The sequence below is a fragment of the Nicotiana tabacum genome, chromosome 2 (genome assembly GCF_000715075.1).
Source record: "Nicotiana tabacum cultivar K326 chromosome 2, ASM71507v2, whole genome shotgun sequence".
In the NCBI taxonomy this organism is placed as follows: Eukaryota; Viridiplantae; Streptophyta; class Magnoliopsida; order Solanales; family Solanaceae; genus Nicotiana; species Nicotiana tabacum.
Genome location: NC_134081.1, coordinates 120,862,133 through 120,885,254, shown reverse-complemented (window position 1 = coordinate 120,885,254; position 23,122 = coordinate 120,862,133). Strand labels below are relative to the sequence as shown.

General features: G+C 39.4%; 1 protein-coding gene across 1 annotated transcript; it reads right to left on the bottom strand.

The window, feature by feature from the left end:
- Window positions 1–332: 332 nt before the first annotated feature.
- On the bottom strand, window positions 333–2,426 carry LOC107789739 (butanoate--CoA ligase AAE1-like). Its single transcript, XM_016611608.2, has 3 exons — window positions 2,096–2,426; window positions 1,352–2,015; window positions 333–1,257 (listed from the first exon to the last, which is right to left on the bottom strand). Exons 1-3 carry the CDS (start codon window positions 2,411–2,413, stop codon window positions 1,235–1,237), a joined length of 1,005 nt encoding a protein of 334 aa, XP_016467094.1. The 5' UTR covers window positions 2,414–2,426; the 3' UTR covers window positions 333–1,234.
- Between the last annotated feature and the right edge of the window lie 20,696 nt (window positions 2,427–23,122).

Below are 23,122 nucleotides of genomic sequence, written 5' to 3'. Positions count from 1 at the left end.
GACCCGAGCTCAATATTGACTCGAGCTCGGTATTAGTCGGCCTTTGACTCTTGAATTCGATAGTACTACGTCATGCCATAGCTCGATATCGAATCGAGCTCGGTATCTTGAGCTCGATAACCGGGCTTTACTTCTTATCTCGTCGTTACAATGATGACCCACGGTCCATCACGTTCGAATCTCGACTAATTATACGAAAGGCAAACCCGGATTTGACCGTATGCATCCATAATGACCTAAGGAAATTGTTATTATTCAAGAAAGAGAAAAAAGGGGAAACATTATTAGAAAAACTTTTTTACCGAATGAAATAACGAAACAAATGCCGTAGATAGGAGTTACCAATATTTCTCGCAAAGTGAATAATTTTCAATGCTTTTGAAGCATAATATGTGATGCAACAGCAAGTGCTACCAGTTGTAGGATTTCAAAGTACAACATCTATTTACTTCGAAGCAATTAATATAACTTAAGACTTTTCTTGTTTTGGTTTAGTGAAGACTGCCCAAAGCTTTTGCTTTCTCCCTCAAGATGAATTTCTGTACCTTTCCAATTGAAGTTTTTGGTAAATTTTCAAAAATCACTGTCGCAGGCGCCATGTAATGAGGCAAATGATTCCTACAGAATTTGATTATTTCCTGCGAAGTAATTATTTCATCGAATCCTTCCTTCAGTTTAACGAAAGCACAAGGTGTTTGTCCCCAGTGATTATCTGGTCTTGCTACTACTGCTGCTTCAACTACTGCTGGATGTCAATACAAAACTCTTTCGACCTCGAACGAGCTTATGTTTTCACCTCCTGAAATTATTTTGTCTTTTAACCTGTCCTTAATTTCTATGTAACCATCTTGATGTTTTACAGCAAGATCACCACTGTGAAACCATCTGCCTCTAAAAGCTTCTTCGGTTGCTTTAACATCTTTCAAATATTCACTCATTACGGTGTTTCCTCTTAACATAACTTCGCCAATAGTCTTTCCATCAAGTGGCACTTTTTCCATTGTCTCACAGTGTCTAACGTCAACATCTTCAATACAAAGATGTCGCACCCCTTGTCTTGCTTTAAGCGCGAGTTGTTTCTCAAGAGGCAAAGAATCCCACTCAGGCTTCCACAAGCAAGATGTTGCTACACCATGAGTTTCTGTTATTCCATATGCATGAGTTACTCCGAACCCGAGCTCCTCCATTTTGGAAAAGATCTGCGGAGGCGGTGGTGATCCACCTGTTAATATTTTCACCTTATGTGGAAGCGGCTTCCTGAGACAGACATAATATAATTAAATAATTAGCGGCATGCGCTCTTTTAATCAAACTTTTAGATTAAATGGTCAACAATAGAGTACTTTTACACCTGTCACGGTTGGTACTGCGCCCATATGTGTGACTTTGTAGAGAGAAATACTTTCAAATATATTTTTAGCAGAGATATGCCTAAGGCAAACATTTGTGCCACCAATTGCAGCCATTCCCCAAGTCAAACACCATCCATTGCAGTGAAACATGGGAACTGTCCAAAGGTATGTAGGCATCGGACCCATTCCACAAACTAGAAACATAGCAATAGTGTTGAGATACGCGCCTCTGTGATTGTACACAACTCCCTTGGATCCTGAAGTTGTGCCGGAAGTATAATTTATACTGATTGGATCAAATTCAGTTTTTGGCCATTTTATTGTAAAATTGCTACTCCCACTTGCCAAAAGATTTTCGTATTCATGAATGTTATTAGACGACAATGTCTCAGGTATAGGAGGCGAGGGATTCTCGGATTCAGGAATAAGAACAAGCATTGGTGGTTTAATTGTTTTGTCTTTTGAAAGAAGACTGATTGCTTGTTGAGAAATTTGGACCAAATGTTGATCAACGAATATGATTTTGGCTTCTGAATGATTTAGTAAGTCAGCTATCATTGCTGAATCAAGGCGTGTATTTAATGTACAAATAACTGCTCCAGCCATTAGTACTGCAAAATGCAATTCCTGCATCGCTGGTACGTTGGGAGCCAGAGTTGCTACCTGCAAAAATTGTGCATAATATAAGAATTTGAAGCATTAAAAACATTTCTCACGTTAAAGGACAGGAAATAATATTTTACCACATCTCCACGAGAAATTCCTAACTGAACCAAAGCTGAAGCAAGTTTTAGACACCTAGAATGTGTATTTTCCCAAGTGTACTTCACAGAAGAACCAAACACAACTGAAGTTCTATCTCTAAAAACATCTACTGCTCTCTCCAAAAAACTTATGGGTGTCAATGGAACATAATTTTCTGAAATTTTACGTAATTCGGTTTCAATATTTCCAGTAAGTTGGGACAGGTGGCGAACACTCTGAGTTTTCTTGAGTTGGACTCGGTTGAAGCCATTAAAGAACTTGTGAGCCAATTTAGAGCTTTTGAAGAAGTTATTCATGGTGTAGAGACAAGCGGCCGGAAGTCTAAAAACTATGGAAACTTTTCTGTATATCAGCTGATATATATAGTTGCAGGAATAACATGTTTGGGTTTACGACTCCTTTAATTTTTATGTGGGATCAATAAATTAAGTAAGTGGCTAATAATCAAAGCCATTCAATTAACTGGTCCACCACGAAAGTCAACAAAAATTTAAAAGCTAGGAGTACTAGAGTTTCATCAACATAAACGAGTTTTAACTTCCCTATTTTTGGTTCTTTTGAAAAAATAATATATACATTATACATCAGCGGTGGCGGTGGCAGGGCCTGAATTTTCATTAAGGAGTTTCAAAATATAAATAATTAGATATATCGAAAAGTCAAAGGGAATCAACATATAGTAAATATATATAAAATAAAAAAAATTATCTAGCAATATAGTGTAATTTTACGGTGAAGAAGTACAACCATATACACTTTTCACATCTTTTTCTCACCAATAAATGAATGAAAGGTTTGAAATATTCATGTTTCATGCAAAGCTACAATATCCACATTTTCAATTAGATCACTTTTTTGGCTCGAGATTTGAATCCGGATTTCTTATGAATTTTTATTCCACTTTATTAGGAGTAACAATTAAGTCACACATACCTACTTTAATTTTCTATGGAAAATAAAGCTCAAAAACAAAAGGTACATCTTTCTAAGAAATAGAAAATACAAGATATTAGAAATAAGTGGCTGGAGCCTTTTTTTTTTTTTTCAAGGTGGAATTCATCTCAACAAAGAAATAAATTTTAAGAGGAAATAAATGAGACAGAGAGGTTCGTTAACGGAATAGGGGCATATAATTGGGTTAGTTTGCCAATGGCAACGGTCATTTTTTAACCTATTTTTAATAATTCAGGTGTATTTGAGAATTATTTTGTCTATTATCAATAGTTCAAGTGCATTTTCCCCCTTTTCACCAATTATTAGCCATTAGTATTAGGGGTACGACATATGAAATAACGTCTGCACATTGATTAGCTTTACTTCCCAACTTATTCTCTCGCTAACTAAACAATATTCTCTCCGATCCATAATAAGCGATTTTTTGGCCTTTTTATTTTGGTCCAAAATAAATATCTTTTTACATAATCAAGAAGGAATTAATTTTATTTTTCTAAAATTTTCCTTATTTACATATTCAAATTTGTCAAAATAATAATTAATTAAGGACAATTTAGTGAATACATCTTTTTCTCTCTAGGATTTCGTATTATTTTTAAAGGGAGTACCAAAGGCTAAAAAGTCGCTTATTATGGATCGGAGAGAGTAAATATTATCTGGCTTTACGGGCGTCACTTGATTTAATTTTCTATTTATTTCAATGACTTCTTTTAGCTCCTTAAATTAGTCATCACCGATTAATATTCCCATGTATTACGTTTAAATACTAATCTATATATAAATATAATCATGGGAATAGTAAAGTTGATGTGGCACCTCTCATAGTTAAGGATTGCTATTTATCTTTCTTTTTTTTTTTTTTGGTTTTTCCATCAATTTTTTCCACAATTATGTTCATAAAAATATTCAAAAGGTCTGATCACTTCCTCAATTAATAAGAATAACTTCCAGCAATCTGTATAAAGAAAATAGCGAGCAATCAAAATAAGAAACGTTCTTCTTTAATGCCCAAACAAATCCTCACACCTCTTATCTTTCTTAATTAATGGTAAAGGAGTTAATTACATTGAAATCAGAAACGCAAAATTCTCATATTCATAAATTGACTAATTCTACTGCCTCTTCAAATTAAAGAATGTAGCAATACATTTTTTTTGTATTATCTGCTACGTTTTAGACATTGAGGACTCCACCAAAAAAGGAACCTTTCTGCTCAAGGTGACTTAGTTTTAGATCATTTTCACATTCACTTGTGTTCTTGAGCTTTATTTGAATTTTATTCTTTTCCTCACGTATTTTGTTCACTTCAGATGAAGTATTTGTTGCTTTCTTTAGTTATTGTGGTATTGTTATTTCTTTTAATGTTTATAATTTTATTCAGAATTGGGTTACTTATCAATTGTACGGTATGTCGATATACTGTTGTTATATGTGGGATTCAACTTCACAATGCAGGAAATAAGTATTTGAATATGATTTTGTGCTATTTACTATAACGACCCGATCGGTCGTTTTGAGCATTTGCACTTCGCTCGATAGTTTACGGGCATAAGTAGCTCCGTATGATGTATTATGACTTATGTGAATCGTCGATTTTGGTTTTCAGGTTATTCAGAATCGGTTTGGAAGAATGAATTTCATTGTTGAAGCTTTAAGTTGGAAGAGTTGACCAAGTTTGGCTTTTTGTGAATTCAACTCCGGAATGGAGTTTTGATGGTTTCGTTGTCTCCGTTGGGTGATTTTGGACTTTGGAGCGCATCCGGATTTTGATTTGGAGGTTCGTGGTTGAATTTGGCTCGAAACGGCGAAAGTTGAAATTTTGAAAAGTTTGACAGGGAGTGGACTTTTTGATATCGGGGTCGGATTTTGATTCTGAAAGTTGGAGCAGGTTCATAATGTCAAATGTGACTTGTGTGCAAAATTTGAGGTCAATCGGACTTGATTTGATAGGTTTCAGCATCGGTTGTGAAAATTTAAAGTTCTGTTACATCCTATATTTTCGTACGTAAAAATGCATCGTAAGCAAACTAATGTAGGACCAAAAATGAGATAATATTTAAAAGCATATAAAGTAAGTTAATCATGTTACCTATGAGGTTACAAATATTGAAGATCATGAACAACAAGTACAAAGAGGGTTGGACAGTTCAGAAGCTAAAGCAATTGAATAAAATAATGTTATAGGAACATGGGCATTCAGAGAGATAAAGACATTAATTTTTCTAGCGGAACATGTGGGCGTTTGGACATAAGAATTGTAAATGTTTTTTAAAAAAGTGAATTTTTAAAAGTGAAAATTGTATTTGAAAATTAGAGTTGTGTTTGGACATGAATATAATTTTGGTTTGTTTTTAAATTTTTGTGAGTAATCTGAAGTGAAAGTTTTTAAAAATAACTTTTTGGAGTTTTTCAAATTTATGAAAAATTGCGAAATTCATCTTCAAGTGAAAATCGAAAATTTCATGGCCAAACACTGATTTCAAAAAAAGAATAAAATTGAAAAAATGAATCTGTTTTTATGGCCAAACGACCCTTACCGTTGACATTAAAAGGGACAAGGAAGATAAGGAAATAGAATTGAGAAAAGTTTATATTTTTGAGCCGGGAAAGAAAAAGGCTGATGAGTTAGGGATCTTCTTTATATTTTTTTCTAATTTTATTATTATTTTTTCTCCAAACAAGAAAATGTTCCTAAAAAAATTTCTTCACATAAATTTGATTGATTTTCACGGCAGATAAAGTTCGACATTAAATGTTTTTGAAGAATTAACTCAAATAGCCACCCACCTGTTTTTTTAAATTAAAAATAGCCGGCGGATGTATAACATGTGTTAATTTAATGTATAATATGTGTATAACTGTGTATAATCTATGTATATCGGCTAAAAATAGTAAACATTGAATTCGACCGGCTATTTGTGTAACAATCCTAATTTTTGGGGGTTTTATATAAATATCATTATAATCTTCATGATCAATTCCCAAAAGTATCTGGTAAAGGCTAAAATGGAATAGAGAGATTAACTTAAGATATATATTCCAAAATCTATTATATAATTATGTTATTTGTTTTATACTATCCGGTTTCATTTTGCCAGATTAATCATTTCCATGAATTTTACTTTTTAATCATGGGGATTCTTCTCTTTCAAGAAAGTAAATTTCTCGGAGAAAACAAAAGAAGTAAGGCAACATCAGTAAAACTTTCACAAAGAGACTGCTATTCACTGCATTACTAGAACTCGGAATAGGAAGAGAAAGGGCTGAAATTTCACAACATAATTCAATCATGCATTAATACGCGTAACTATTGCAATTAATATATTATCTACTCATATGAGAAGTTGAATAACCATTCAAGAATTAATGAGAACACTTTAGTGGCAGATGACATTTGCGCTTCCTAGACAAATCAATTGTTATTTTTTTTATTTAGTAACAGAATTCTAAGGGTGTGGGGGGTTAATTAAAATATCTTGAAAGCGAGGAATGAGAGAATAAAAAGCAAAACAAAAAAAGAGGGAAAAGCAAATACCTTTCTTGGTTTATGAGATGTGTCACATTATCAATGTAATGACCAGCTTCATATTATATAGATATGGATATACATATATGATTTTGTAAATTTACTTATGAATTTTATGATCGCGTGAAGCGCGAATAAATTCACTAGTTATTTGTATAATATTATATATTAGGCTTCCTTTTTCATAGTATCTATTAATTAAGAAAAATAAAGTCAAACAAGAAGGCATAAAAAGTTAATTGAGCTCAAGCACATTGAAGCAATTAAAATGGAAATAGCCCCCAACTCCAATTCATACAATTGCCTAGCTAGTGTCTTATGATAGATAAACAAAGTGCAACTAAGCCTATTTGATTTTGGCACAGATTAATTGAATGCATTTGGGTTATAGCCTGTGGGGCAGCTAAGTGGTGAATTCCCTAGCCCCTATACCTAAGTGTGAATGGTTTGATTTTTTTGGTTCTTTCCTTTTCTTTCTTCTGATTCTCTTTATACGTGGGTTCATTAATCTTACTCCGTTATGAGATGAATCCACACGATTTGAGATGAATGCATTTGTCCGTCCATTGTCATGATCCAATTCTCCCTCCGTAAGATGTCGTGACGGCACCTAGTCTCTACGACTAGGTAAGTCTAACAAAAATGCGAAAAATGTTATGATTTATATTAGTCATATGACATCCGTGTGTTATGTTTTAATGTCAAGCGAGTTGTGGAGCAAAAGTCGATGAAAGTCATCACAAGTTACACTCATAAGTTTTACTGAAACTTTGGGTCAAATATAACTGCGATTTTCTCCCAATATACTTAGAGTTATGGGATGTTCTACCCATAAAATTAAAGATCTATGAGTCTATTTTTCAACTCATTAAACCGTTTGTCAATACGACATTGGAGTAGAAAGATATGGGCATTTGTGCGATAATGCGCAAGCTGCTAGGTGACAAGTAGGTGTGTCACCTACTTGCTTAAATGAAAGCCCAAAAATGGGCCATTTCGGGTCGTCCAAAAAGGCCTTTTAAGGGCCTATTTTCTTCATATATTAGACTTAAAATAGAGCATAATAACCAGACATAAGCTCTGCAAAGAATCCTCCCAAAACTTTCCCACAAACCCTAATTGATTTTCTCTCCCTTTCAAGTTCTAATTGGAGGTAAAACCTAGAGTTTGAAGAACCAAGATAGGAGCTGAGTTATCCAACAAATAAGGTGAGTTTACTGCTCTCTTTCATCCAGTTTTTCTTCTATAAATTCATGGTAAGTCGTTCTATACTTGTGAGAACTCACGGGACGGTGATCGGAAGCCGTGAGTTCGAGTTATTCACTTGTAGCGGACTGTTTTGTGGACTGTTTTGTGTTGCTGTTGGGCTGCGTGTTTTACTACTATTTTGTGGAGTTTTGGAGGAGGAAGGGGGTGTAGAAACACCATATAAATGTAGGGTGGTTGGCTGGTCGTTCGTCATAACATTTTCGGGTCGTTTGACACTACTACGGTAGTCGTTTTGTGTACGAAGAGATTGGGGTGTGTTGGGCTGTTTTGTAGTATTCGATGGTGTATATAGGGCTGGAAAATGATGTATATATGTTGTTATTGTTCTGTTCTTGTATTGTTGGTGTTATCTTGAATTTGGAGGAAGTAAGGATTATAGGGGAGATGCTGCCCGTTTTAATACAAAATAAGTTTGTCGTTCGTTGTGCGATAGTTGTACCTTTCGTAACTTAACGATAGTATTATTATCATTCTTGTATATTAAGGTACAAAGAGGTGAGTTCAACTTGGTGATTGGAAAGATTGTGATAAGGTATGTTAAGGCTAAGCCCTTCCTTTATTTTGGCATGATCTCGTAGCTACATGTATTAATAATGAGACATAAAGAGAAGTTCGTATTCATGAATTTATTCACATTATTCTAGTCTCATAAGTTACAATATTATTCCTTATCGAGACTTCATATTCAGTTTAGTTTTGTCTTTATTCAGTCAAGAGAGCATAGGGTCTATATATATATATATACACAATATTATATATATATATATATATATATATATATATATATATATACAGTATTACACTATTTTCACCACCATCGAGCTATAATCGGTGGGCAGGCCCCTATTGGGCAACCTCTGATCAGATGGTAAGTTATATATACCGAGCCTACTATGGCCGAGCGCCTATGAGCGAGCCTAGGATGGCCGATATACAGAGCCCAGTATGGTCGAGCGCCTATGAGCGAGCCTACTACGGCCGAGCATTTACACGTACCGAGCCTTATAGGGCCGGACATTTATTTTACTTACTATATTGAAGGAGTTTAGTCACTATCAGCAGGTAAGTATATCTCCAGATCATCTTTGACTCCCAGTTACTTCCAGTTATTATATTATCAGTTCAGTTTTGATTTTCAGTTATGTTATTGCCTTACATACTCGGTACATTATTTCATACTGACGTCCCTTTTCCGGGGACGCTGCATTTCATGCGTGCAGGTTTAGATAGACAGACGAGTAGATCTCCTCAGTAGGTGTTTCTCGAGTTCAGCCTGATCGGTCAGCTCCACGTCTTTCGGAGTTGCCAGGTCAAGAGTTTTGTGTACATCTTATGTATACCTATATATATGTTATGGATAGGTCGGGGCCCTGTTCCGATCACAATATATCTATCAGTAGAGGCTTGTAGACATATCCTGTTGGTTAGTGCAGTATGTTGGGTTTGTAGGCCTGGTATGTATATTTGATGGTTTGTCAGCTGTAGTAGCTATGACGGCCTTGTCGGCCTAGCTTTATATTGATGTTTAGTTAGCGCTAGTTTCCATTCAGTTTTATATTTTGCTTCGCAAATTGTCTTACAAGGTGGCCCCATGGCCAGAGTATGACATTATATGTTCAGAGTCCCTTAGTCGCAATTTGGTACGCTAGGTTAGGTGAGGCACCGGGTGCTGGTCTCGCTCCTAGGTTTGGGGCGTGACAAGTTCAAAGTTCATAGATTTCGATTTGAGGTGTGATTCGTCATTTTGATGTTGTTATGTGTGTTTTGAGGCCTCGAGTAGGTCAGTATTGTGTTATGGAACTTGTTGGTATGATTGGACGGGGTCCCGAGGGGCTCGAGCATGTTTCAGATTGATTTCAGATCATTTTCTTCAATGTTGCCATTGTTAATTCTGGTGTGACCGCACTTGCGGCTGGTTTGCGTATGTGCGATCGTCACAGAAGTGACGAAGGGGTCGCAAGAAACAAATGGAAGGAAAACTTAACAAGTAACAACAATAGATAACTGATAACAATGCCACTCGGCATGTACAATAACCAATACTTTAGTAATATACGGTATTCCCAAAACCCGAAACATCATATGTCATAAGCTACAGAAGGAAACTAGAATCTCTATACACCAGAGTTTAAATAAAGAAATACGGAAAGTAGATGACATAGAAGAGAATAGAAGGGGACTCCGAGGTCTGCGGACACGACATATATACCTTGAAGTCCTAGTACAGCAGCAAGCACTCTCAACTAGTAGTGGGGCTGATAAGAAGTACCTAGATCTGCACACAAAACATGTGCAGAAGAGTAGCATGAGTACACCACAATGGTACCAGTAAGTGCCAAGCCTAACCTCGGTAGAGTAGTGACGAGGTCAGGTCCGGACCCTACTGGTATAATAAACATGAAGTAAAAAGGGAGAAGACAACAATAAGTATTCACAAAGCAATAACAACACCGCACAATTATATAACAACAGGGGCGCTCCCGAGATACTGTCTCATAGTCCCAAAAGTAAATATACATGGAAAACTCCCGAAGTACCGCCTCGTAGTCTCAAAAGAAAAATATGCAGGGAGAACTCCTGAGGAACTGCCTCATAGTCTCAAAAGTAAATGTGCAGGGAGAACTCCCGAGGAACCGCCTTGTAGTCTCAAAGTAAATATGCAGTACAGGGGGATCTCCCGAAAAACCGTCCCGTAGTCCCAAAATAAATACGCAACTCAAACAAATGAATATAACAGTTACAACAAGAAAACCTACACTTTAGGCTAAGTACAAGTCAAGAAAGAAACAAGACTTATTAAACATGCTGCAAAGAGTTCAAATAGGCAATTAGGACACGTAGACATGCTATTCTAGGCTAACAGGATAACTACACATGCTAGTATACTCAGATAAGATAAAAACAAGCTATTACTCAATAAAAATCAGGTTTTCCCACAAATAGCCCGTATACGCACTCGTCACCTCACGTACTCGACGTAAACATATCATAACAACACCAAATCCTAAGGGGACTTCCCCCCATAAGGTTAGGCAAGCCACTTACCTCGAACCAAGCTCAAATCAATCCGTAACAATGCTTTTTCCACGAAAATCCGACTTCGAATGGCCAAAATCTAGCCAAAATCAATTACATATCATAAATATAACTATAAGAAACTAATCTAGTAAATGAAATCAAAGCTAAAGCAAGAAATTAGAAAATCGTCCCAAAAAGCCAACCCGGGCCCACGTCTCAAAATTGGGTAAAAGTCACAAAATATGAACACCCATTCACTCACGAGTTTACTCGTACAAAAATTATCCAAATCCGATGTCAAAATCCCAATCAAAACCCAAAATCTTGGTTGAAGAACTTCTTTCCATTTTCCCCAAATTTTCACCCCAAGTCCGAAATTAAATGATCAAATTAATGATAGATTTGTGGGTTACAACCAAAATCAAGTGAAGAATCATTACCCAATTGATGTCTCTGAAAATTCCTCAAAATCTCGTCCAAATCCGAGCTCTCAAACTCAAGTTTTGATAAAAATGGCCAAACCCTCGTTTTTGAAATGTTATATTCTGACTAATCATTTCCTTCTTCGCGAACGCCGCCACACCCTCGCGTTGAACAAATTTTCCTTCAGTCCAAAACCTTCTTCGCGAATGCGAGATCCCCCTCGCGAACGCGGAAGCTTACATTGCCTGACCCTACGTGAACGTGAGACTCTCATCGCGAGCGCGTAGGCTAACTGCCTGGAGTTCCATCTGACCGTTCCTCTATACGAACGCGATGACCATATCACGAATGCGTAGTCTAAATGATCCACATCTTCGCAAATGCGGGAACCACATCGTGAACGTGAAGAACAAACTCAGCTGGCCTCCCAGATGCCTTACGCGAACGCGATGAAGAAAAGTCTGCAATAAAAATAACAGAAATCTGCTATCTTTCCTAAGTCCAAAATGATCCGTTAACCACCCGAAATCAACCCGAGGCCCTCGGGACCTCAACCAAACATACCTACAAGTCCTAAAATACCATATGAACTTAGTCTTGCCCTTAAATCACATCAAACAACGCTAAAAACACGAATCACTCTCCGATTCAAACTTAATGAACTTGAAACTTTAAATTTCTACGACCGATGCCGAAACATATCAAATCATGTCCGATTGACCTCAAATTTTGCACACAAGTCATAATTGACATTACGGACCTACTCCAACTTTCGAAATTGGATTCTGACCCCAATATCAAAAAGTCCACTACCGGTCAAAATTTCCAAAAATTTGACTTTCGCCATTTCAAGCCTAAATGAGCTACAGACCTCCAAAACACAATCCAGACACGCCCCTAAGTCCAAAATCATCCAACGGAGCTAACAGAACCGGCGAAACTCTATTCCGGAGTCATCTTTATATAGTTTCGACCACGGTAAAAAATCCTAAGACTTAAGCTTCCATTTAGGGACTAAGTGCCCCAATTTACTCCGAAACCACAACAACAACCTCCCGGCAAGTCACATAAGCAGAAAAAGATACGGGAAAAGCGGTAAACAAGGGATCGGGCTATAACTCTGAAAATGACCGGCCAGGTCGTTACATCCTCCCCTCTTAAAATAATCGTTCGTCCTCGAACGAGTATAGAGACATACCTGAAGTGGTGAAAAGATGAGGATAACAGCTGCACATATTATGCTCGGTCTCCCAAGTCGCCTCCTCGACCGGCTGGCCCCTCCATTGAACCTTCACAAAAACAATGTTCTTTGACCTCAGCTTTCGAATCTGCCTGTCCACAATAGCCACTGGCTCCTCAAAATAACATAGATCTTTGTCCAACTGGACTGAGCTGAAATCTAACACATCAGCCGGATCGCCGTGATACTTTCGGAGCATAGAAACATGGAATACTGGATAGACCCCTGCAAGACTGGGAGGCAAGGCAAGCTCATAATCAACCTCCCCAACATGTCACAACACCTCAAATGGGCCGATAAACCTTGGGCTCAACTTGCCCTTCTTACCGAACCTCATAACTCCCTTCATAGGTGAAACCCGGAGCAAGACCCGCTCTCCAACCATGAATGCAACATCGCGAACCTTCCGGTTCGCATAACTTTTCTGTCTGGATTGGGCTGTGCGAAGTTGATCCTGAAGCACCTTCACCTTATCCAGGGCATCCTGAACCAAGTTCGTACACAATAATCTAGCCTTGCCCGGCTCGAATCAACCCACCGGAGACCGACACCGCCTACCATACAGAGCCTCATACGGTGCTTTCTGAATGCTCGACTGATAACTGTTGTTGTAGGCAAACTTCGCAAGTGGCAAGAACTGATCCCAAGCACCCCCAAAATCCATCACTTAAGCGTGGAGCATATCCTCTAGTATCTGAATAGTACGCTCGGACTGTTCGTCCGTCTGAGGGTGAAATGTTGTGCTCAGCTCAACCCGAGTACCCAACTCCTGCTGTACAACCCTCTAGAGTCATGATATAAACTGCGTACCCCGGTCATAGATGATAGATACCGGTACGCCATGAAGCTTGACAATCTCGCGGATATAAGTTCGAGCCAACTGCTCGGAAGAATAGGTAGTCATCACTGGAATGAAATGAGCTGACTTGGTCAGCCTATCCACAATCACCCAAACTGCGTCAAACTTCCGCTTAGTTCGTGATAGTTCAACAACGAAATCCATAGTGATCTGCTCTCATTTCCACTCCGAAATCTCTATCTTCTGAAGCAATCCACCCGGCCGCTGATGCTCATAATTAACCTGCTGGCAATTTAGACATCGAGCCATAAACTCCATTATGTCCTTCTTCATCCTCCTCCACCAGTAATGCTGCCTCAAGTCCTGATACATCTTCGCGGCACCCGGATGAATAGAATACCACAAACTGTGAGCCTCCTGGAGAATCAACTCATGCAAACAATCCACATTAGGCACACATAGTCTGCCTTGCATCCTCAATGCACCATCATCCCCAATAGTGACCTCCTTAGCATCACCGTGCTGGACCGTGTCCTTAAGGACAACCAGATGGGGGTCATCATACTGATGCTCCTTGATACGATCATAAAGAAAAAACCGAGAGACCACACAAGCCAATACTAGACTCAGCTCAGAGATATCCAATCTCACAAACTGGCTGGCTAAGGCCTGAACATCCAACGCTATGGGCCTCTCTGCTGCTGGTAGATATGCTAAGCTCCCCAAACTCTTTGCCCAATGCCTCAACGCATCGGCCACCACGTTGACCTTCCCAGGGTGGTACAAACTAGTGATATCATAATCCTTAAGCAGCTCTAACCACCTCCTCTGACGCAAATTAAGATCCTTCTAGTTGAACAGATGCTGCAAACTCCGGTGATCGGTGTAGATCTCACAAGGAACACCATACAAATAGTGCCGCCAAATCTTTAAGGCATGAACAATAACTTCTAACTCAAGGTCGTGGATGGGATAGTTCTTTTCATGCACCTTCAGCTGTCTGGACGCGTAGGCAATCACCCTACAGTCCTGCATCAACACCGCGTCGAGACCAACCTGCGACGCATCACAATATATAGTATAATATCCTGAACCTAAAGGCAATACCAATACTGGGGCTGTAGTCAAAGCTGTCTTGGGTTTCTGAAAACTCTCTTCACACTCCTCTGTCTATCTGAATGGAGCACCCTTCTGGGTCAACCTGGTCATAGGTGCTGCAATAGATGAGAATCCCTATACAAAACGACGGTAATACCTCGCCAAACCAAGAAAACTCTAGATCTCCATAGCTGATGATAGTCTAGGCCAACTCTGCACTTCTTCCACCTTCTTCGGATCCACCTAGATCCTATCAGTCGATACTACATGACCCAAGAATGCCACTGAGTCTAGCCAAAACTCACACTTTGATAATTTCACATATAACTTCTTCTCTCTCAAAGTCTAGAGCACAGTCCTCAGGTGTTGCTCATGATCCTCCCGAGTCCGGGAGTACACCAAAATGTCGTCAATGAATACGATGACGAAAGAGTCAATATAGGGCCGGAACACACTGTGCATAAAGTGCATAAAAGCTACTGGGGTATTGGTCATCCCAAATGACATCACAATGAACTCGTAGTGACTGTACCGAGTCCTGAAAGCAGTCTTCGGGATATCTGGCCCCCGAATCTTCAACTGATGATAGCCTGAATGCAAGTCAATCTTGGAAAACACCCTGGCACCCTGTAACTGATCAAACAAGTCATCAATACGAGGCAATAGATACCTATTGTTCACTGTAACTTGGTTCAGCTAGAGGTAATCAATACACATCCGCATAGAACCGTCCTTCTTCTTCGCAAATAAGACGGGAGCACCCCAAGATGACACACTGGGCCGAATGAAGCCCTTATCATGTAACTCTTGTAACTGCTCCTTCAACTCCTTCAACCCAGGTGGAGCCATATGATATGGCAGAATAGAGATGGGTTGAGTGCCCGGCAACAAATCAATGCCAAAATCACTCTCTGTCAGGCGGCATGCCCGGAAGATCAACTGGAAACACATCTGGAAAGTCCCTCACTACTGGAACTAGCCCAACTGTAGGGGTATCAATATTGACATTTCTCACATAAGCTAGATAAGCGTCACACCCTTCTCAACCATTCGTTGAACTTTAAAAAATGAAATAACTCTGCTGGGAGTATACTCTAAGGTACCTCTCTACTCTAATCGTGGTAATCCTGGCATCGCCAATATCACAGTCTTAGCGTGACAATCAAGAATATCATAATGGGGCGATAGCCAATCCATGCCTAAGATAACATCAAAGTCTACCATGCTGAGTAATAATAAATCGACTCTGGTCTCAAAACCACTAAGAGAAATCAATCACGACTGATACACGTGGTTCACAACAAGAGAATATCCCATAGGAGTAGACATATAAATAGGGAAACTCAAAAAATCCCAAGATACGCCCAAATACGGGGCAAAATAAGAGGACACATAGGAATATGTAGAGCCTGGATCAAATAAGACCGACACGTCTATATGATAGACCGGAACAATACCTATAATGATAGAGTCGGAAGCAACTGCCTTTGTACAAGCCGGAAGAGCATAATATCTGGTCTGGCCTCCTCCCTCTAGGGCAACCTCGACCTCCCCGAACTCCACCTCGAGTTGGATGAGCAGGTGGGGCGGTAGCTAGTGCTGGAATAATAGCCTGAGGACCCAGTGGATCATGCTGTGCCTGAGAAGTCTGTGGAGGTGCACCCCTCCTAAATCTGGGGCAATCTCTCACCATATGGTGGGTGTCTCCACACTCAAAACAAGCTCTCGGAGGGTGTGACTACTGTGACTGGATCGGGCTAAGTTTGCTGGATTGGCTGCTGGGAACACCCCGTGCAGGAGGCACACTAGTTACTAGCGGTGCATAATAAGGCTTTTGGGGCCTAGAAGGGACCAGAATACCACTGGTGACTGGAAGTGCTGAGTGAACGGGGTGACTCACATAACCCCTACCATGGCGAGCTGCTGAGGCACGAGCACCAGAATAAGAACCAGTCTCTCAAGACCTCTTGGCCTCTCTCTCCTCTCTATCCTAGGAAAGCATGCCCTCCAATCTCCCGACGATACTCACAACCTACTGATAAGAAATATCTGTCTCCAACTTCTTGGCCATACTGATCCGGATACTAGGGTGGAGTCCCTTAATAAACCTACAAACCCTCTATCAAACTGTGGCAACCAAGGACGGTGCATGTCAGGCCAAATCACTGAAACGAACTACATACTCTAACACAGTCATAGAACCCTGACGTAACTGCTCAAACTCCATGAGCCATGAGTTCCTGAGGCTCTAAGGGACATACTCTCTCAAAAACATATCCGAGAACTGAGTCCATATAAGTGAAGCTGCCTCAGCCGGACTATCCAACTCATAAGCACGCCACCACTGATAGGCTGCTCCTTTAAGCTGGAATGTAGTAAAAGAAACTCTACTCAACTCCGCTACACCCATAATACAGAGAATACGATGAAACTCCTCTAGAAAGCCCTGAGCATCCTCTGTAGCCAATCCGCTGAAGGTAGTTGGGTGGTACTTCTTGTACCTCTCAAGTCTGAGCTGCTCTGCCTCAAAAGCTGTTGCCCTAACCTCGAGCTGAGCAGAAGCTACCGACTGCATCAGTATAATCTCTGGAACCTGGTCGACCTGAGCCCGCTGCTCTGAAGTACCGACGACGGGAGTCTGCGCTCCTCCCTTGGCCTGAGATGTGGTAGGAGCAAGTAGAATCAATCCAGCCAGAGCTAAGGTGCCAAACATGCTCAAAAATTGGGCTAGACTCTCCTTGAGGGCTGGTGCAGCAACAGGTACCTCAGGTGCCTGCCCTCCAACTGGAGCTACTGGGGGCTTCTCTGTAGCAGCTCGTGCGAGTGCTCTGGCTGCACTGCGTGGACGTCCTCGGCCTCTACCCCGACCCCGGCCTCTCACGGCTCTAGCAGGAGGCGCGGTTGCCTAGTCATCATATCCTTCGGTACGGGTCCTCACCATCTGTGAGAAAGAATAGAATACAAAAGTTTAGAATTTTTTATGTCAGCAAATTTTGCACGACAAGGAATCAAAGAAGTATAATTTTTCCTAACAGTTCCATAGTCTCCTGAAGATAAGTACAGACGTCTCCATACCTATCCGCGAGACTCTAATAAACCGGCTTGTGACAACTTGTCACGACCTAATTCTCCCTCCATAAGATGTCGTGATGGCACCTAGTCTCTACGACTAGGTAAGCTTAACAAAAATGCGGAAATAAACAAATAGAAGGAAAACTTAACAACTAACAGCAATAGATAACTGATAACAATGCCGCTCGGCATGTACAATAACCAACACTCTAGTAATACACGATATTCCCAAAACCCGAAACATTATAAGTCACAAGCTACCGAAGGAAACTAGAATCTCTATACACCAGATTCTAAATAAAGAAATACGAAAAGTAGATGACATAAAAGAGAATAGAGGGGGACTCCAAGGTCTGCATACGCGACATATATACCTTAAAGTCTCCGTACAGCAGCAAGCACTATCAGCTAGTAGCAGGGCTGATAAGAAGTACCTAGATCTGCACACAAAATATGTACAGAAGAGTAGCATGAGTACACCACAACGGTACCCGGTAATTGCCAAGTCTAACCTCGGTAGAGCAGTGACGAGGTCATAAAGCAATAACAACACCGCACAATGATATAACAACAGGGGCACTCCCGAGATACCGTCTCGTAGTCCCAAAAGTAAACATACAGGGATAACTTCCGAGGTACTGTCTTGTAGTCTCAAAAGTAAATATATAGGGAGAACTCCCGTGGAACCGCTTCGTAGTCTCAAAAGTAAATGTGCAGGGAGAACTCCCGAGGAATCGCCTCGTAGTCTCAAAAGTAAATGTGCAGGGAGAACTCCTGAGGAACCGCCTCGTAGTGTCAAAGTAAATATGCAGTACATGGGGATCCCCCGAGCAAATGTCTCGTAATCCCAAAGTAAATATGCAGTACAGAAAAATCTCCCGGGATACCATCCCGTAGTCCCAAAATAAATACGCAACTCAAACAAATGAATATAACAGTTATAACAAGAAAACCTATAATTTAGGCTAAGTACAAGTCAAGAAAGAAACAGGACTTACTAAACATGCTGTAAAGAGTTCAAATAGGCAATTAGGACACGTAGACATGCTATTCTAGACTAACAGGATAACTACACATGCTAGTATACTCAGATAAGATGAAAACGTGCTATTACTCAATAAAAATTAGTTTTTCCTACAAATAGCCCATGTACGCACTCGTCACCTCACGTACACGACGCTCACATATCATAACAACACCAAATCCTAAGGGAATTTTCCCTACACAAGGTTAGGCAAGCCACTTACCTCGAACCAAGCTCAAATCAATCCATAATAATGCTTTTTCCATGAATATCCGACTTCGAATGGCCCAAATCTAGCCAAAATCAATTACATATCATAAATATAACTATAAGAAACTAATCTAGTAAATAAAATCAAAGCTAAAGCAAGAAATTAGAAAATCGCCCCAAAAAGTCGACCCGGGCCCACGTCTCAGAATCGGGTAAAAGTCATAAAATATGAATACCCATTCACTCACGAGTTCACTCGTATAAAAATTATCCAAATCCGATGTCAAAATCCCAATCAAAACCCAAAATCTTGGTTGAAGAACTTCTTTCCATTTTCCCCATATTTCCACCCCGAGTCCGAAATTAAATGATGAAATTAATGATATATTAGTAGGATATAACCAAAATCAAGTGAGGAATTATTACCCAATCGATGTCTATGAAAATCTCTCAAAATATTATCCAAATCCGACCTCTCAAACTCAAGTTTTGATAAAAATGTCCAAACTCTCGTTTTTGAAATGTTATATTCTGCCCAAGCATTTCCTTCTTCACGAACGCGGCCACACTCTCGCGTTCGCCTTGAACAAATTTTCCTTCAGTCCAAAACCTTCTTCGCGAACGCGAGAGCCCCCTCGCGAACGCGGAAGCTTATATTGCCTGACCCTATGCGAACCCGGGACCTCAACCAAACATACCTACAAGTCCTAAAACACCATACGAACTTAGTCGAGCCCTCAAATCACATCAAACAATGCTAAATACACGAATTACCCTTCAATTCAAATTAATGAACTTGAAACTTTAAATTTCTACAACCGATGCTGAAGTATACCAAATCACGTCTGATTGACCTTAAAATTTGCACGTAAGTCATAATTGCCATTATAGACCTACTCCAACTTCCGGAATCTGATTTTGACCCCGATATCAAAAAGTCCACTACCGGTCAAAATCTGCAAAAATTGGACTTTTGCCATTTCAAGCCTAAATGAGCTACAGACCTCCAAAACACAGTCCGGACACGCCCCTGAGTCCAAAATCACCCAACGGAGCTAACGGAACTGACGAAATTCCATTCCAGAGTTGTCTTCACACAGTTCTGACTACGATAAAAAATCCTAAGACTTAAGTTTCCGTTTAGGGACTAAGTGCCCCAATTCACTCTGAAACCATAACAAAAACCTCTCTGCAAGTCACATAAGCAGAAAAACATACAGGGAAAGCAGTAAACAGGGGATCGAGGCTATAACTCTCAAAATGACCGGCTGAGTCATTACATCCATTTAACGTACTTTGTATTCATGTACTCAATTAATAAGTACATTAACTTATAAACTTTGAATGTATTTGTACCTTTATAAATAGGGAACTTTTGACCCTATGAAAAACACCCGAAGAAGAGAAATAACAAAATCATTTTCCCTACTATATATCTTGTCTCCATTACTATATTGTTCTAGTTTGCTCTCATTTCTTAATACGTTATCAGCATGAAGTTCTAACCAACTGAGGTTATCTGCTTCATTCGAATTTTATCTTCTTCCAAAAAGAGGTAGTTAATTTCTTTTCCGATTTAAGTATACATTCTTATATTTATAACGTTTCTACTCGTATCTTCTTTAACCTGCAATTTAATTACCATATGCATAACTTGTTTTGAATATGATTATAATAATTGCCTTGGTGTGAAAATAATAAGCTTCAGTTAAATTGTTATTTCATTATATAATCTACGAATAAGTTTAAACCTACACATAAATAGATAAGTATTAAATTGAATTACCATGATTAGACTAATTAATCCCTCATCCAGATGTTATGACAGAATAGGTATTTAGAAGGAATTCTTGCAAAATTTTCGAAAGGTTTAAACGTATCTTCAATGAATTTATCACCTAAGTGTACAAACTAATTAATGACGTAACTATTAGATGAATCGTATTCAATGTTGAAACTTGGCAGAATTGATATCATCTAGTTTTATACCTACTTAACTTATTAAAATGTCTTCTAAGTAGAACAAAATATACTAGTACCTATTAATGAGAGTACTTCAACTTATTTATTCTCTGAAAATATACTTATATGTCTAAAGTTCTTGTGCGTAATATTAAGTACTAATTCATCATCGCACTACATATAATTGTTTGTTCTAACAATTATATAGATAATGTTAATACACGATTATATTCTGCATTGATTTTTTTTCCATTGATAATAATTCTTATCATTCTAATTCACTTATTTTCTATGATAGTTTTCACTATGCCAAATTTGTCAAAACTTGAATTTTTGGCACTTGACATCTCTAGGAATAACTATTTGTCATGGGTACTTGATGCTGAAATTCACCTTGACGCTAAAGGTCTTGGTGACACTATTTAAGAAGAAAATGAAGCATCAAGTCAGGATAAGGCGAAAGCCATAATTTTCCTTCGCCATCATCTAGAAGAAGGGTTAAAAAGTGAATATTTAACCTTGAAAGATCCATTTCAACTATGGACTAGTTTGAAGGAATGATATGACCACCTAAAGGCCACAATATTGCCAAGAGCTCGTCATGAGTGGATGCACTTATGACTACAAGATTATAAAACCATAAGTAAATATAATTCTGTTGTATATAGAATAATTTTCCAACTAAAATTATGTAGGTAACCTATGAATGATGAGGACATGCTGGAAAAGACTCTTTCCACTTTTCATGCCTCAAATATGGTGTTACAACAACAATATTGTGAAAAGGGCTTTAAGAAATATTTTGAGTTAATTTCATGCCTTTTGGTGACTGAACAACATAATGCCCTTTTAATGAAAAATCATGAAGCCCGCCCTACTGGATCAACTCCATTTCCAGAAGCGAATCTGGGAACGATAGATCCAAAGTTTGAAAAAAGATAAAATAATTATCGTGGCCGTATAAATATACGTTGTAACGACCCAGCCAGTCGTTTCGAGAGTTATAGCCCCATTTTCCCTATTTCTACTTCCTTTTATGCTTTTCAGCTATATTATGATATATCGGGTTAGTTGGTCCAGGCCCGGAGTGATTTCGGAGTGAATTGAGACACTTAGTCTCTAAAGTTGAAGCTTAAGTTAGAAAAGTCAATCGGGCATTGACTTATGCGTAAACGACCTCGAATTTGAATTTTCATGGTTCTGTTAGCTCCGTTAGGTAATTTTGGACGTGGGAGCGCGTTCGAAATGAGATTTGGAGGCCCGTGGTAGAATTAGTCTTGAATTGGCGAAAGTTAAAATTTTGGCGATTTTGGTCGGTAATGGAAATTTTGATATCGGGGTCGGAATGGAATTCCGGAAGTTAGTATAGGTTTGTGGTGTTATTTTTCACTTGTGTATACAATTTGAGGTCATTCGGACGTGGTTTAGCGGGTTTCGGCATCGTTGGTGGAATTCTGAAGTTTAGAAATCCTTAAGCTTGAATCTGAGTGTAATTTGGTGTTTTGATATTGTTTTGAGTGATTTGATGATTTGTCTAAGATCGTATGATGTTGTGGGTTATGTTGGTATGCTTGGTTGAGGTACCGAGAGCCTCAGGGTGATTCTGGGTGATTAACGGAACAAGTTTGGAAATTGGAGGAATTGCTGAAGTTGAACTCAGCTGTCATAATCGCACCTGCGGATGTCTCATCGCAGGTGCGAGCCCGCAGAAGCGAGCAGGAGATCGCAAATGCGAGATTGGAGGAGCTGGGCAGAAGGCGCAGGTGCGATGAAGTTCCCGCACCTGCGAGGTCGCGGGCTCGCGTGGGAGTTCGAAGGTGTGGACAGTATTGAGGTAGGCTGGGTCTGCAGGTGCGTAGGAGAGGTCGCATCCGCGAGTCCACATATGCAGATAGGTGCCCGCAGAACCGGAAGTGAGGAAATCAGGCAGTGGCCATAGGTGCGAGGTCATTTTCGCACCTGCGTGGTCGCAGATGCGGATATAGAGCGCAAGTGCGAAGTTGGGGCTTTTAATTATTTTCCGCAGGTGCGGAGGTTCTTGCACAGATGCGGCACCGCAGGTGTGCATATTTAGCCGCAGGTGCAAAAGACCTGGGCAGAAACTATACATGGAACACTTTACGAATTTTGGTTCATTTCCACCATTTTAAAATCGGTCTTTTGGAGCTTTTGGAGTGATTTTTAAGGGAGATTCAAGGGTTTTCAGTGAGGTAAGTTGCTTGGGCTCTAATACTCCTATCTAATGGTATTTTCCCATTGTATTATCATCTAATTAGTGGAATTTAGGGGTGAAAATTGGGGGTTAGGGCTTGGGATTATGGAGAGTGTAATTTGAGGATTTGAGGGACCAAATGATGTTGGATTTGATGAATTTAGTATGGTTAGATTCGTGAGTGAGTGGGCTTTCGGG